Raw genomic sequence first — 15,121 nt, 5'->3', positions numbered from 1 at the left:
TCAAGCGTGTCTCTGGAGTCTCTGCACAGCATTTACTGGCATCCTCATCATGTAATCGCATGCCTTTTAGGTGCCCCTGAGTTTAGGAAACATTCATGGTAACCTCTACCTGGCATTCAGGCAAACAATTGTGTTTTGGGTATTTCTTTTTCTTTTCTTTCTTTTGCCGAATCACAACTGCGTTAGTCGCCTTGAAAACCTGAATCAGAAGAACGCTAAATCACGGAGTGCAAAAACAGGAAATCGTGTTCCTACGAGCACATTAAAAGAAATAAAGACTCAATGTCGCGGTTTCACAGTGAAGATAACAAAGTGAAAAGGTGAAGAATTATTCCCTGTTTCCAATCAATTACCTTAGTGTAATGTGGGGATAGAAGATAGCAACCAGCTCAAAGATCATTCCGGGAAGAGCCAATGTTCAGATTTTAGAAAGTAGTCGAATGGGACCTTTACATTTCAGCGACAAATAACTACTTTCATATCGTCATCCTGCATCCCTTTATGCCATCGCTTCATCTCCCACAAAAGTTCACCTTCATCCACATCTTCTCTACCAGCCATTTTGCAACGTGTCGTTAGGATATTACACGGAGAAATACCGAACAGTGAGCATTAATATTTTCGTTTTTAATAGGGACGAACAGCAAAAAACACTTCGCACTTGTAAAAAATTGTGTATCTCATAAACAAGAGCATTTTAATAATAGTTTATTCATGTAAATACGCCACGTGCCGTCCGCGATTAATGGAATATAAGTTGATAAATGATGTCAATAGAAGATCAGGAGCCGCTCTCTGAAGGGCACAAAGCCTAGATGCAAATATAACAGTCCCAAGGTCCTTTTACACCCGTACATGTCTGAAGGTCGATTTTCTTGTTGCGTGATAGTGGAAGCAACGTAATTCGCTTCTTGCAAATCCGATCCAAGCCAGAAAGATCAGTTTTCTTACTGCCTTTAAGGAGGACACATTAAAACAGATTTTACTGCATTCTGTTAAACGGCATCACCTTCTGAACTCTTCGCACAATTGTTTTCAAAACAGGTCGTACATCGATTACAATAAACACGAAAACAAGATTTTTTTCTAACACATTGATGGGAGGCGTAAAGTCACTCCAAAATTATAACAGCCCTAAATACACTATTCTTTCTTCGTTTCAAATTACTTTGTAAAATTCTTTTAAAATTTTAAATGTGCATAAGTGGTCAAAACATCGTCTTTAATAAATTCAGTGTTAATTTCCAATAATGGCACTTATATTTAATAATATAACACTTGCTCTCTTCACAATTTTATGTTACTTGTTTATTTATTTATACTTTCATTTCACTCGAAACTTCAACTTCTGGAAGAAACTCGGTGTCTCTTACGTAAAACCCCTGCCGTTTGTAGGCAATCTAAAGGAAGTGATGTTTCTGAAGGAAAATGTAGGGAAGACCTTTCAAAGGATCTACAACGAACATAGCGACAAGCCGTTTGTGGGTATCTTCGCGTTCGACCAGCCGAGCTTGCTGATTCGTGACCTGGACTTGGTGAAGAATATTTTGGTGAAGGATGCCCAGTACTTCATTGACCGTGTCGTCACAGTTGACGAAAACCTAGATCCTCTGCTTGGAAAGAACATGTTTGTGATAAAAGGACAACGCTGGCGCCGTGTCAGAGTGAACCTGACTCCGGTATTTACATCGGCAAAGATGAAGTTAATGTTCTACCTTGTGGAACTCTGTGGCAAGGACCTGGTGAAGTACCTGGACATAGTCACAGCTGACGGTAAGTGATCATAAGCGTCATAATATATAATATATCCCTATTTCGAATATACAGAGTGTATAAAGTGAATCAGATTATTACATTTCACATTAATTAAAGCTCCAGGAGAATAATAACAATAAATTCCCTTTGTTTTAAACTTTGTTTAAATTTGTTCATTTTGCGCAACACTTGTTACTCTTCAAATGTCTAAGCGATACTGAAATTTCAGTTTTCACGGCGTTGAGAATTGCAATTTTCTTATCCTGGACTAAGACTCCATGTGAACTTGTACGTAGTAGCAGGGTACCCAGTGGATGCGAGGGAGACGATGGCCAAGTTCACGACCGACGTGATAGCGTCTTGCGCCTTCGGCATCAACAGTAACTCGCTCAAGAATCCCGACGCAGAGTTCAGACGATACATGCGCAATATTTTCGACTTCTCAATTAGAAGAGGATTGGCTGGTCTGACAATGTTCTTCGCGCCTAAACTTAACAAGAGCTTGAAGCTGAAATTTGTGGATGACGACACAACCAACTACATCAGGAAGGCCGTTTGGCAGACAGTGGATTACAGGTCTGGAAAATATGTATAATATTTCTCTGCTATATCTATTAGAATATTCAAAATAGCAAACATGTTAACAAATAGACACCTGAAGTACATAAAAGTTATGTCACCAAATGAAAACTTAAATTGAAACCAAACAATTTTCCACTCATCCGTGAGTAGATAATAATTACCAAAATATTATAGAATTATTTATAAATTTCAGGGAAGAGGAACTCGTTTTGTACCCGCCGTTCAGCCTAGAACTCGGGCCCACCTTGCCTTTAATATAATTAACATTGGAGCCTCCTTCACTATGGATAAATGAATAGGATCACGATGATGACCAGGGGTTAATATTAACATGCTATTATAATATTTTTAGACGCAAAGTGATTAATCAGAATTGTATTGTTTCATAAGCGTGTGTATTTGAATTTATTTTCTATGGAGTGAAAATATTCAAATTATCCTCGTTCCTCAGTATCACTCATTTAAGCTGAAGTGGGAGTTACATGCAGTTACGGCTGTAGTTATTCATCAAAAGATCAGAGATAAATTTCACCATCCTTTCTCGAAATAAATTATTCTAGCCCGCTATATATTGCCGTATTGGAACATCATATTCTCTGAAACGCTGTTGTGTGTTTCAGATACTTAACTGTGGACAGTTTCTTCAAATAATATAATATCAAATAAATATTTGCAATTCCTTATTCCTTCTCAACGATCTTTTAACATTTTCTGTCATAGGGAGAAGAATGAGGTTATACGAAATGATTTTCTGGATTCTATGATCGAAATGAGAAATAAATGGAAAAGGAGCGTCCAAGAAGACAAAATACCAGCAAAGAGTCAAGAGAACGATTCACATTTTGGTAAGTTGAGAGCATTCTTTTATATGATATGGGTAATACCAAAATAATGCATCAAATTTAACTTCTAAACAGTACGAGTAACATTTTAATTCAATCGGAAAATAGAGATAAACCCATAACAAACGTGAATGGATTTGAACTTTTAAAATAGCCTTGCCACACAAAAGACAATATTAAATTCGTGCCTTTGTTTCACCTAAATCTTCCGCTTTTCTTTACAAGTTTCGTAACTCGCAGGGAAGAGGCGTCCTCGCATTGCCTGAGTGCAAAAAGGCTGAGTCTATGGGGCAAAGATTCAAACAGAATAGGAAAGAGTACTCTTGATAATTTCTATCAGGTCGGCACTTTCTCTGAAGCCTATTCTAATGCGAGTGTAGCTCACCATGAGTTTCATGTTTTTTTTGGTTACAATTTCTGACGTAATTCTAGCACCAATTTTACAAGAACTTGTAGCTTATGAGCTGGTTTCTGGGCACTGACGTTTCGAAGAGACAAATCATTTGAATAATACTATGATGTATTATTACTGTCTCTATAAGTGAGTATATTTTATATATTTTACATTACAGATCAGGGTCTCAATAACAATGCTACATGACAGAGTACTGCATTTAATAAATGTTCGTAACATCAGAAAGCTTTCACAAGAACTTCCAAAACAGTAAAGGTATAGTTGGTGTACAGAAAATGAAGCAGTTTAATTACGAAATAATTAATTCTGCTTTCAATATTAACAGATAATTCAAACTAGTATAAAGTTATATTGTTGAAACGTGGTGTTCACGGAAGTTACATCCGAGGCGATGTTAAGACAGATTAATTTCAAGAAATTATTTTTGCCATTAAATTCAGAACATATCTTATTCCACTTTGCTTCATAAAATATGTACACTACAATAAAATAACTGTAATTTTATACCTGCTGTATCATAGGGGTTGACAATTTGCAATACGTTAAGCGGAAAACATGTAATTTACTTGGACAAACTTGACAGAGGAAAAATTGGGAGCCCCATGTTTACATGGAACGATAGCATTAAAATGATTCTAAGGAATTTTGGTAAGGGTGTGGTTTAGAATGAAATGGCTCAGGATAGAACCGAGTGCTGGGGTAATGACAATATCATAATATCACTTCTGATTTCATTTGGAACTGGTCAGTTGTTCAACACATCAACGATCGTGGACAAAGAACATTACGCTAATAAACATTCATGTAATTGACACACGTGTCCGTCAAGTGCGAAAATATGCACCACTTTCGTAGCAACAAAACAAGACAAAGCAGTGTACATCGCAAGTCGAAAACGAAGACAATACGACAGCGATATATTTTCCTATTTCAGAAATAGACGGAGACGAATTTGTGGCACAGGCTTTCGCATTTCTAGCAGCGGGTTTTGAAACATCGGGCACTACACTGAGCTACGCTTTGTACGAACTCGCTTTGCATTCTGAGATTCAGCAGAGACTGAGGGCGGAGATAACGCAGGTTCTGGACAAACACCACGGAGAGCTCACATACGACGGCATCCATGAGATGTCTTATCTCGACTTGGTGGTCAGAGGTGAGCGGATTGAAATCGTTTATGTTTTATAGATTGTGATCTTGTGATTTGTGAAGCTCCGTCTTCAGGACAGAAGTTGGAAGCGACGTGTTCTTACGGAACGTTGGTACGTACATAACAAACCATTACAATACAGGAGACCACAAACCACAAGTTTTAAAATACTAAAAGCACTAAACTAACAAAGGTAACATGCCTCTTCAGATCTGAGATTATCTTAGTATTGCTGAATTCACTGTTGGTCTTCTGTATTGTAACGCCGTGTGGTTTTACATCTATTCAGCACTCTATTCCTCCTTAAGTTTGGAATTAATAAAAGGTAATTCTCACAGTATACCTTCCGTCCTGAATTGCAAGCAGGTCTTTGCACGGTAGCCCTTGTTATGATTTCAAATACTAGCAGTTGTCGAGCACTCTGCCCCCTGTTATGTTCTCAGTTATTAGCAGAACTTGGGAACTCCACCTCTTATTCGTTAAATTACTAGTAACTACTGGGCATACTATCGATTGTTGTGTCGTCAATTTCCAGTGTCCATTCCACTTTACTTCTCCTTATTGAACTCCATTCCGTTTTACAGAGACGCTGAGGAGGTATCCGGTGTTTCCATTTCTGGATCGGAAATGCGTCAGTGACTACGAGCTTCCTTCCCCTTCAGGAAAGGGAACAATAATACTACCAGCAGGAACCGGAATTTGCATCCCTGTATTGGCAATTCAGAATGACCCAAAATACTACTCAGAACCGGAGAAATTCGATCCGGAACGTTTCACAGAAGAAAATAAGCAGAGTCAGTCAAACTACACTTACTTCCCTTTTGGGGAAGGTCCTCGTATGTGCATAGGTTAGTACAAAATATAATCAAGCAAGGTAGAGATTTGCAAATCGGAATTAAAATACGTGAGGTTAGTAACTGATCTGTAATAAATAATAATAATAGTTATAAATTAAACATTTACGTGTTTTATTGGTCTACATTTAGGTTAGAGAATTTCTGAACTGCCTTGCTGATTCTCAGAATTAGGAAATTATCTCCAGTTTTAGGATGTTATAAGGTGCTTTTATTCGGAATTTGGGAAAAAAGTTACTTCAATGGACAATCGTTTTATACATAATATATATAGTGTCGTGGATTTCAAGGTTAATAAATCAATATATACTACTTCGCAACAATTCATTTAAATTTCGAGATAAATGTCCGGTGTATGTGAGACCTTTAGGTCCTTCAATGCTTAATTCTTTAAAGTTCTGCAATTTGTTTTCTGTAGCAGATTAAGCGTAATTTCTTTTCCAAAATGCATTCGTTGAACACCAGTTACACGAAAGCCTTTGGAGACAATCCTGAGCCAGTTTCGTCCATCACAGAATACAAAAATCTCAGCATAACATCCAATTTTATCGCGCCATTTTCTTTGCAATCCGCCAAGCAGACATTTACTGTAACATCACATAAACAAAATATTGTACTAATTCATTGTCACCTTCAGTTCACACACACGCCCAACCCACTGTAGGCTTCTGCATTTGTCTCCTAATAATATCAGGAGACACAAATTATTCAGGAAATTCCGCGTAATATAATATATACCAAATTTCTTATGTTCATCGTCATTCTTAGATACAACTCTGTTTCTCAGCATCTCTTTTCAATGCTTTAAAATTTAGTTCACTTTCACAGTGAGATTTGAACACCATGGCTCCAGTGTACAATGAATATTTTCTAACCACTCGATCACGACGTTCAACGTGATTCATGCCCTTGGTATTTTCAAACTTCGAAACCATACATTCTGAAGTGAGAAAAGGCGAAGTGAGAATGGAAACGCGAACCCAACTTTACTATCAGAGCCAGCTATTCTGTTCACAGGAATGCGGTTCGGGCTGATGCAGGTCAAGACGGGATTGATACATGTGCTGTCCAGTTACGAGGTGGCGCCTTGCAAAGACACTCCTGTGCCTGTCGTCTATGACCCCAAGTCCTTTTTGCTGTTGACCCAAGGGAAGATGCCGCTGTCCTTCAAACGCATTTAAGTTTCGTCTTCGGTCATGAATCACTCGTTTTTTTACAATTAAGACGAAAATAAGTGGACGACAAAATGTGGTTCTTTTTAATTCTATATTAAAAGTTTCCTTTTCTGTCGCCCTGTGCAATTAATATAGACGAAATTACAGTTAATGAACTAACTACCAGAAGCTTCAATGTCTGCTTCTCTATTTCTGTGATGTACATTGACATGTGCGAAGTATGTGAAAATTGCTATTTACGTGTGTTTTTATTCATGCTTAAGAAGATGGAAATAAAAATAACATTTCTGCATTTATTCCTCGCTCGTATTTAATGAATATGTTTGTAACATACTATATTGAGTGCAATTATCGTGTTTAATAATGGATAGGAAAGGATATGGAACAAGAGGTGTAGCAACGTAATTTAGGAAATTGTCCCGGTGCGTATATAAAATTAAAAGTATAACTTGAGTCAGGATTGAAGGTCTTCATGCCGCGATTTAAACCTGGTTCTTCCCGAATGCAGAAGAGAAATTCCAACCACAAATTCCAGAGGATCTCTTAATTCTGAAACAAATTGTGTACTCAAACTAATGTTTATGAAGGAATGTTGTAAACAACAATAAGATCTGAAGTTATTGTTTTTTCAGTGTCTTCACGGTGCTAGTATTTTATCATTAGTACACTCATATACAAAAGAATTCAATTGGATAACGAAATATATGGTATATATCTTCTTCAAAAGCTTATATCTTCTCAGATAGCTAAGACATTTCCCGTCCCTTAATAGAACCCCATCAGGCCTAGAAGAGATGGCTGGGCATGGAGAAAACTGCATAAAGATGAGCTAAAAAATGTGTACTGCTTTCTTTCTTCCGTTCACATACAACCATTTCCAATTCCTATCAATAACTTATTTCTCCACCTATAGTAGAAATACTTCTGAAAGTTACCATAAACACATACTGTAATTACTACTTTATATTGAGTTAGAATTGAAGAAACATCACAACTCACAATAAACAATAAGGATTATGGGACCGGTGAGAACCCAGCATCGTGAGGAAATTGGGGAGCTACAATGAGTAGCGTAATCCGGTCAGGAAAACAGGCAATGCTGGGGGTTCGTCGTGCTGACCACACGCCATCCTATATCACGTTGGATGATCGTCCACCTCTGCTTAGGCATGTGAACGTGAGGCCAGCAGACAGCTAGTCGGCTTTGGCTCTCTGGAGCTGTTACACCACGATACGGTTTTAATTATCACAAAGAATCGACCGTAGTTGATCTGCGTATCTGCCCAGTTTGAGGGAACGAGTGTGCGATTTTAAAAATTACGCTCGTTTAACTGATCCTTTCTTCAGGATTCATCTGCTGGCCATTAGCACTTCACCAGTCACCTCACTATTTTCGATGAAATGTTAGGTAATGGAGTACCTAACAGCACTAACTATTTTGATGGTAAGATGAAACAAGACGGCAAGAAATGTTGGTACTTGTAAAATGGTAATTTTTCCATAAGAATGCACAAATTAATTATTGCTATAATACACTGCGGACTGCGATGAACAGCCTACACGCGGAGACACTTCAGCCATCTGCTAGGACCATAGACAAGAAACCCATTTAAAATTTTATTTGCGACATGGACCCTTTATATCCGTACATGTTTTGAAGGTCGAGTTACTTGCTGCAAAATAATTGGCAACCATGTCGTTTCATTCTCACACAGAATCATTATATAAACTTTCCAGTCGTCTTACTGCTTCCACGGTAGACAGATGAAAATAGATTTGGTGGTATTCTATTCAGTTGTGTTACATTTGAAAGTGTTTTCGCAGAATTGTTTTCAAATAAACTCGTGTATAAAGTATTAAAATAATAATAAAAAAATATATTCATACGGAAAAGAGGAGGACGTTCAGATCACTAACCGAATTTGATAACCTAGGACATATTTTTTTTATCATTTTATAACTGAAAATTTAATCTTAAATCTTCAATTTGTAAAAATAATTGTCATGATAAATTTCTGTCTTTCTGTTCAATAATGGCGCTGATATTCGAGTCGGTAACATTGATCCTCATAACGCCTGTATTGATTTTCCTTATTCACTTGTACTTGTATTTCACTCGAAACTTCAATTTCTGGAATAAACTCGGCATCCCTTACGCAAAACCCCTGCCGTTTGTAGGCAATCTGAAGGAAGTGGTGCTTCTGAAGGAGAATATAGGGCAGAGTCTACAGAGAATCTACAGCGAACACAGTGACAAGCCGTTTGTGGGCATCTTCGCGTTCGACCAGCCGAGCTTGCTGATTCGTGACCTGGACTTGGTGAAGAATATTCTGGTAAAGGATGCGCAGAACTTCATTGATCGTGTTACCTCTTTCGACAAAAAACTGGATCCATTGTATGGAAACATGTTGCCTTCTTTAAAAGGACAACGCTGGCGCCATGTCAGACTGAACTTGACCCCGGTATTTACACCAGCAAAGATGAGGATGATGTTCTACCTTGTGGAAATCTGTGGTAGAGACCTGGTGATGTACCTGGACAAGGTCACGGCTGACGGTAAGTGATCACAAATTACACAGTTCAAAGTGGCGTCCTATATACTCCTGTTAGAAATACAAATTTTTAGTTCCCACGTTCCTTTAGCGAAGGTTAAACAATTAATTTCGATCGACGACTGAAACTGGTGTGTAAAATGTCACATTAATTATACGTTTTATTACATGCAAAATTACTGACTAAGTCTCGCCTGTGACGAGTCCGTTTTGTCAGGTGGCGAAGAGAAATTGACAACAGTTTTCAAAATTAACTTGTCATAAACACTACATTCATTTGTAGCAACTTCTTTATCTTGGAACGTTCACAGGGACCCCAGTGGATGTGAAAGAGACGATGACCAGGTTCACGACCGACGTGATAGCGTCTTGTGCCTTCGGCATCAACAGTAACTCGCTCAAGAATCCAGACGCCGAGTTCAGACGATACATGCGCAAAGCGATTCACTTAACTGTTATGAAGGGATTGGCAGCACTGTTGGGGTTCCTTGCGCCCAATCTTAATAAGAGATTGAATCTTAAGGTACTGGCTGACGACACAACCGATTATATCAGGAGGACTGTGTGGGAAACTGTGGAGTACAGGTGAAGAACACATGCTCTTTGCTTTTAAGAAAGTGCAAAATAACAAATATTTATTATTAAATTACATAAACATGGTTCAAACATAAACTAAAATTTCACCTTCTCTGCTTTGTTTGTGCATCTGAATGTAGAAAATTAATTGACGAAAAGTACATAGGAACACACATAAAAGAATTTCTGCAGGAGGAAATATAATTTTATACTCCCCGTCCAGAATGAATCTGGGGTCCACACAGCCTCTTGTGACAAAGAAAAAATGGAAGTACATCCGCGGAAATAAAGTGGCTAGAGAAAAATATGCCCACCTATTTGTTATCTAGTATGAATTTAAGAATGCACTTAACTTCTACTCCCACCCCCACCCCCACCCCCCGGCGGCAAGGTATTTCTGTGTGGTATTTTCCAGCAAAGAAGATTTTGAATTTGCTAACAATAAAAATTTAATTCAAGAGTACATTAATAAGAAACAAGGAAACGCTGATTGTACCCTTTGAATTTTCCGAAACAATGTCTTGTGTTCGATTCACTAGAGCTTGAAAAGAAGTCCAGAACCCAGTAATAGAAAGGATTATCGACTATAATGCTCTATTCTTCCCATAAGGGCGTTTCAGTTGGTGTTACTGGCTCTTACATTGATTGTAGGGAGAAACATAAAGTCATACGAAATGACTTTCTGGATTCCATGATGGAGTTGAGAAGTAGGGGAAAACGAAGTGTCAAAGAAGGAAAGACATCTCGAGACGGTCGAAATGAGGCCTCGACTTTCGGTAAGTTAACAGACTTACAGACGAATTTTCTGTCTTCTGGGTTGTTGCGCCTTGAAATATTGTGGATGTTTACCAACGTTTCAGAGGTCATTCTGCAACGGCGCAACAACTCAGACGACAGAAATCGTCATAATCACCGCTGTGAAAACTTTAAATCAGAATTACAGACGTTTTACGTGATGGCTAATGCTAAGTAAATGAATGATATCCAACTGTAAACTGCATCTCAAGTACGTCTGAGTCGTCGATTTGAGTGAAAGGCATCTCCATGTAATATGCTATAAGCTTTACCTTCCAACTCTTTCTTATGTAATGACATTTTGTTAACAGAAAATGTTTACCCACTCCGTCAACATTGTTTCTGTTTCGTAATTTTCGGACGATTTTCCTGTGTTGCTGAGGAATGTCGTCATAGCACTGTCGGAGAAAAACAAGTTGCCATACTTTGGGTTATATGGGACGATAACATTAAAATGGATCTTAAGGAAGTCGGGGAGAAGGGTGTGAATTCGCTTGAACCTGCACAGGATCGGACGATGCACAGGGATCTTTATAACATGGCAATGACACTTCGGGTTTCGAAAGACGATATTGGACCTAAGAAATCTGCTTAATGGAAATATTTAGCTATGTTAGCTTAATCGAGACACCTAACATATAAGAACAAAAATAAGCACCAGCTTTGAAACATGAAAACATGAAAAGCACAATTCAGCACAAGTGAGCACAAAGATCTGACTCTCAATTTATATTTTATTTTTTCAGAAATAGACGGAGACGAATTTGTGGCCCAAGCTTTCGTCATTATTGCGGGGGTTTTTGAAACATCCGGCACTACACTGAGCTACGCTTTGTACGAGCTTGCTTTTCATCCCGACATACAGCGCAGACTTAGAGCGGAGATCATGCAGGTGACAGAAAAATACCTGGGAGAGCTAACATACGACAGCGTCCTTGAGATGTCTTATCTCGACATGGTGGTATCGGGTGAGAGAACTGAAATTATTTATGTTTTGTAGACTGTAACCTTGTCGGTAATGTTCTATCTCCAGGATGGAATAAGACTACACATCACAAGCCAGAAGACCACATTCCAGACATCCAGCTCCTGATAAACCTCATATCACACAGGGGTAATATTTTTCGTGAGATCTGATGTTGCCACGACAGTGAATATGTTAGAGCTGTTCTGAGTTGCGACGCAGGTTTTCGTGAGCCCTGATGAAAAACCGGGAAAACAACATTGACAATTCAGGTTTTCTTCCTATGATTGTTTCTGGGGACTTAATTTATCCGGGTTACTCTTGCTTACTGGACGACTATATCAACTGTTTAGTCTCTAACTTTCATAAGGCAACAAATTAATTCAGCTGAAATTATTTTTAACTAGAAGCTCGAAAGAGCATGAAAAATTGTAGCACAGATCGCAAATACGGAATAGATCTTGTTCTCCGGTGTAGCAATGACATATTGTCTGCAGGTACGTAAGAAGCCTGTTCATTAAATGTTCCAAAATGTATCGTGTCGAATTTGTTCTGCACACAAAAAACAACAGGAAAGCGTGAACCCATAAACCATGACGATAAGTAGGATACAGTAGGTATATTTACATTCGAGTGTCAGCCTTGTAAACTATATATACAAAATAATATTTCAATGGGAAACTGTGTTTATGTTGTTAAAAATATTAAATGGACTTTTGCGGTCTTTCAGAGTCACAAATGAAAGATTTTACCAAATATACCGGATTTCCTTGGGAAGACTTTCTTTAATTATCAGTGGCTTTTTAACACTTTATCCATTGTTAAATGTTTGATAACCAATTTTTGTTGAGCACTTTATAAATTCTTACGTTTTGATTTATCAACACTATATATTTTATTATGTTTTGAATTATGAACACCAGCTACACATTTCATCTCTTGTTTTGTGTTGAATTACCTGTCTCTGTTCGTCCTTTCTTCAATACCCTGGCTTCCACTCTCTTCTTTCAGAGACACTGAGGAAGTACCCGGTAGCTCCATTCTTGGATCGGACGTGCCTCAGTGACTACAAACTTCCTTCCCCTTCGGGAAAGGGAACAGTAATACTACCAAACGGAATCGCAATTTTCATACCGGTACTGGGTATTCAGAATGACCCGAAGTACTTCCCAGAACCAGAGAAATTCGATCCCGAACGATTCACAGAGGATAATAAGCAGAATCGACTCAGCTACACACACTTCCCGTTTGGGGAAGGTCCTCGTATTTGCATCGGTAAGTGCGAACACACATGGATTCAACATTATCACTAATAATAGGAAGTTGAAAGTACGTGAATATTATAATATGCCTATGATAAATGCTAAGTGTTACAATATTACCACTTCCATAAAGAATGGGTATACATTTTGAGTACAAAATCTCTGCACGGCCTTGTAGATATTTAGACCTGAAAATTATTTCCGGCTTCAGAGTTTTGTAATAAAATATGTTTATGTAAAAATGCTAAATAAGTTATGCTAAATAAGTTATCCTCAATGGACAATATTTATTTTGATTATATATAAAACTTTGTATATTGTAAGGTTAATAAACGAATTCTTACACATTTTAAACACGGTCAAAGAATAACAGTTTGTAGGTTCCGTTTAGTGAAAATACAGCAGGAGTTATCATACTACTGATACGTCCCTAATTATTTCATTTCCGTGCGTGATGCCGGAATGCATGGATAATTAGGACGGTGTGCTGCAACCACTAAGCCAATATAAATTCGCCTTTCCTAAGTAAACGGACAACCCGCAAAATCTCTCTCTCTGTACTACAAGAAGTTCGTCCGGCCAAGCCAAGCAAAATGCGATAATGGATGTATACCTTATGCATACAGTTTCTTCCTTGTGTGAACAATGAGAAGTTTATGTATCGTTTAACAGAACTCTATTAAATTTCAAGGGGATTTTCTGGTGACAACATTAAACTGTACGAAAATTAATCTCTTTATAACTTACTGCAAATTATTTACCTAGTAGTTTACCCTAATATTCTGGCAGAGGTGCACAAGTGTTACCTTGAAGATGGCTGTCTTCTGGGTCCTTGTGCCGTGTTGTCTGGTAGATGTCCACCTACGTTTCAGAGGTCCATGCTACCTCCATCATCAGCGCGAGGGCGATCGTCCTGATGATGGAGGTAGCATGGGCTTCTGAAACGTCAGTAAATTTCTACCAGACTACACGTCACAACAACCCAGAAGACAGCCATCTTCAAACTCACCGCCGTCAAAACCTCAGATCCTACTAGTTTTACCTTCACTCAACCAGAGCCCTTCACTGATCACTGACTTAAACCGATTTCGTCGACTTCAGTATGTTACGAAATACATCTTTAAGAAACGTTTGAATGTTATCTCAACACCTTTAATTCAGTCTTTCGAGGAGACGTTACAAACAGGTTTGCTAATCAAACAATTATTGCATTTGCCTTCCCCTCCGTTTTACCCACGCGTCTAACCCATCGTAGAGACAGCCCTATGCTTCACTAACCCACCAACACTAAATGACCACGATAAATCAAAAAGGAAAGGTCTTCTCTGTAATATAGCAAATTCCTGGCTTTCTTCATGCCTATTAGATTCAACTCTGTTCCTCAGCTGAGCTTGTGGTTCTGTTCACAGGAATGCGGTTCGGGCTGATACAGGTGAAGATGGGATTGATACACGTACTCTCCAGTTATGATGTGGCGCCCTGCGAAGAAACCCCTCTGCCTATAGTCTATGACCCAAAATGTTTCCTGTTCCTTCCGATTGGGAAGATTCCGCTCTCCTTGACACGCATTTAAGTTTCGTCTTTTGTCATGAATCACTCGTTTTTTTACAATTAAGACGAAAATAAGTGGACGACAAAATGTGGTTCCTTTAATTCTATATTAAAAGTTTGCTTTTCTGTCGCCCTGTGCAATTAACATAGACAAAATTTCAGTTAATGAACTAACTACCAGAAGCTTCGATGACTGCTTCTCTATTTCTGTGATGTACATTGACATGTGCGAAGTGTGTGTAAATTGATATTTACTTGTGTTTTTATTCATGCTTAAGAAGATGGAAATAAAATAACATTTCTGCATTTATTCCTTGCTCGTATTTAATGAATATGTATGTAACAGACTATAACGGGTGCAATGACCGTGTTGAATAATGGATTGGAAAGGATATGGAACAAGAGGTGTAGCAACGTAATTTAGGAAATTGTCCCGGTGCGTATATAAAACAAAAAGTATAACTTGAGTCAGAAAAGAAGGTCTTCATGCCGCGATTTGAACCTGGTTCTTCCCGAATGCAAAAGAGAAATTCCAAACACAAATTAAACAAACAACAATAACATCTGAACTTATTGTTTTTTCAGTGTGTTCACGGTTCTAGTATTTTATCATTAGTACACTCATATACAAAAGAATTCAATTGGATA

General features: G+C 38.2%; 1 protein-coding gene across 1 annotated transcript; it reads left to right on the top strand.

The window, feature by feature from the left end:
* Nucleotides 1-893: 893 nt before the first annotated feature.
* LOC110840930 (uncharacterized) lies at nucleotides 894-14,783 on the top strand. Its single transcript, XM_087348094.1, has 12 exons — nucleotides 894-1,773; nucleotides 2,052-2,331; nucleotides 3,058-3,182; nucleotides 4,529-4,750; nucleotides 5,329-5,592; nucleotides 6,616-6,701; nucleotides 8,741-9,329; nucleotides 9,637-9,910; nucleotides 10,553-10,677; nucleotides 11,443-11,664; nucleotides 12,672-12,935; nucleotides 14,332-14,783. The coding sequence occupies exons 1-12, from the start codon at nucleotides 1,251-1,253 to the stop codon at nucleotides 14,493-14,495; spliced, it is 3,138 nt and encodes a 1,045-aa protein (XP_087204220.1). The 5' UTR covers nucleotides 894-1,250; the 3' UTR covers nucleotides 14,496-14,783.
* The last annotated feature ends 338 nt before the right edge of the window (nucleotides 14,784-15,121 follow it).

The sequence above is a fragment of the Zootermopsis nevadensis genome, unplaced genomic scaffold (genome assembly GCF_977971745.1).
Source record: "Zootermopsis nevadensis isolate Lab colony 2312 unplaced genomic scaffold, Znev_1.0 Znev_ptg000001l, whole genome shotgun sequence".
NCBI lineage: Eukaryota > Metazoa > Arthropoda > Insecta > Blattodea > Termopsidae > Zootermopsis > Zootermopsis nevadensis.
Note: the sequence above shows the minus strand (reverse complement) of the source record. Positions and strands in the feature narration are given on the sequence as shown.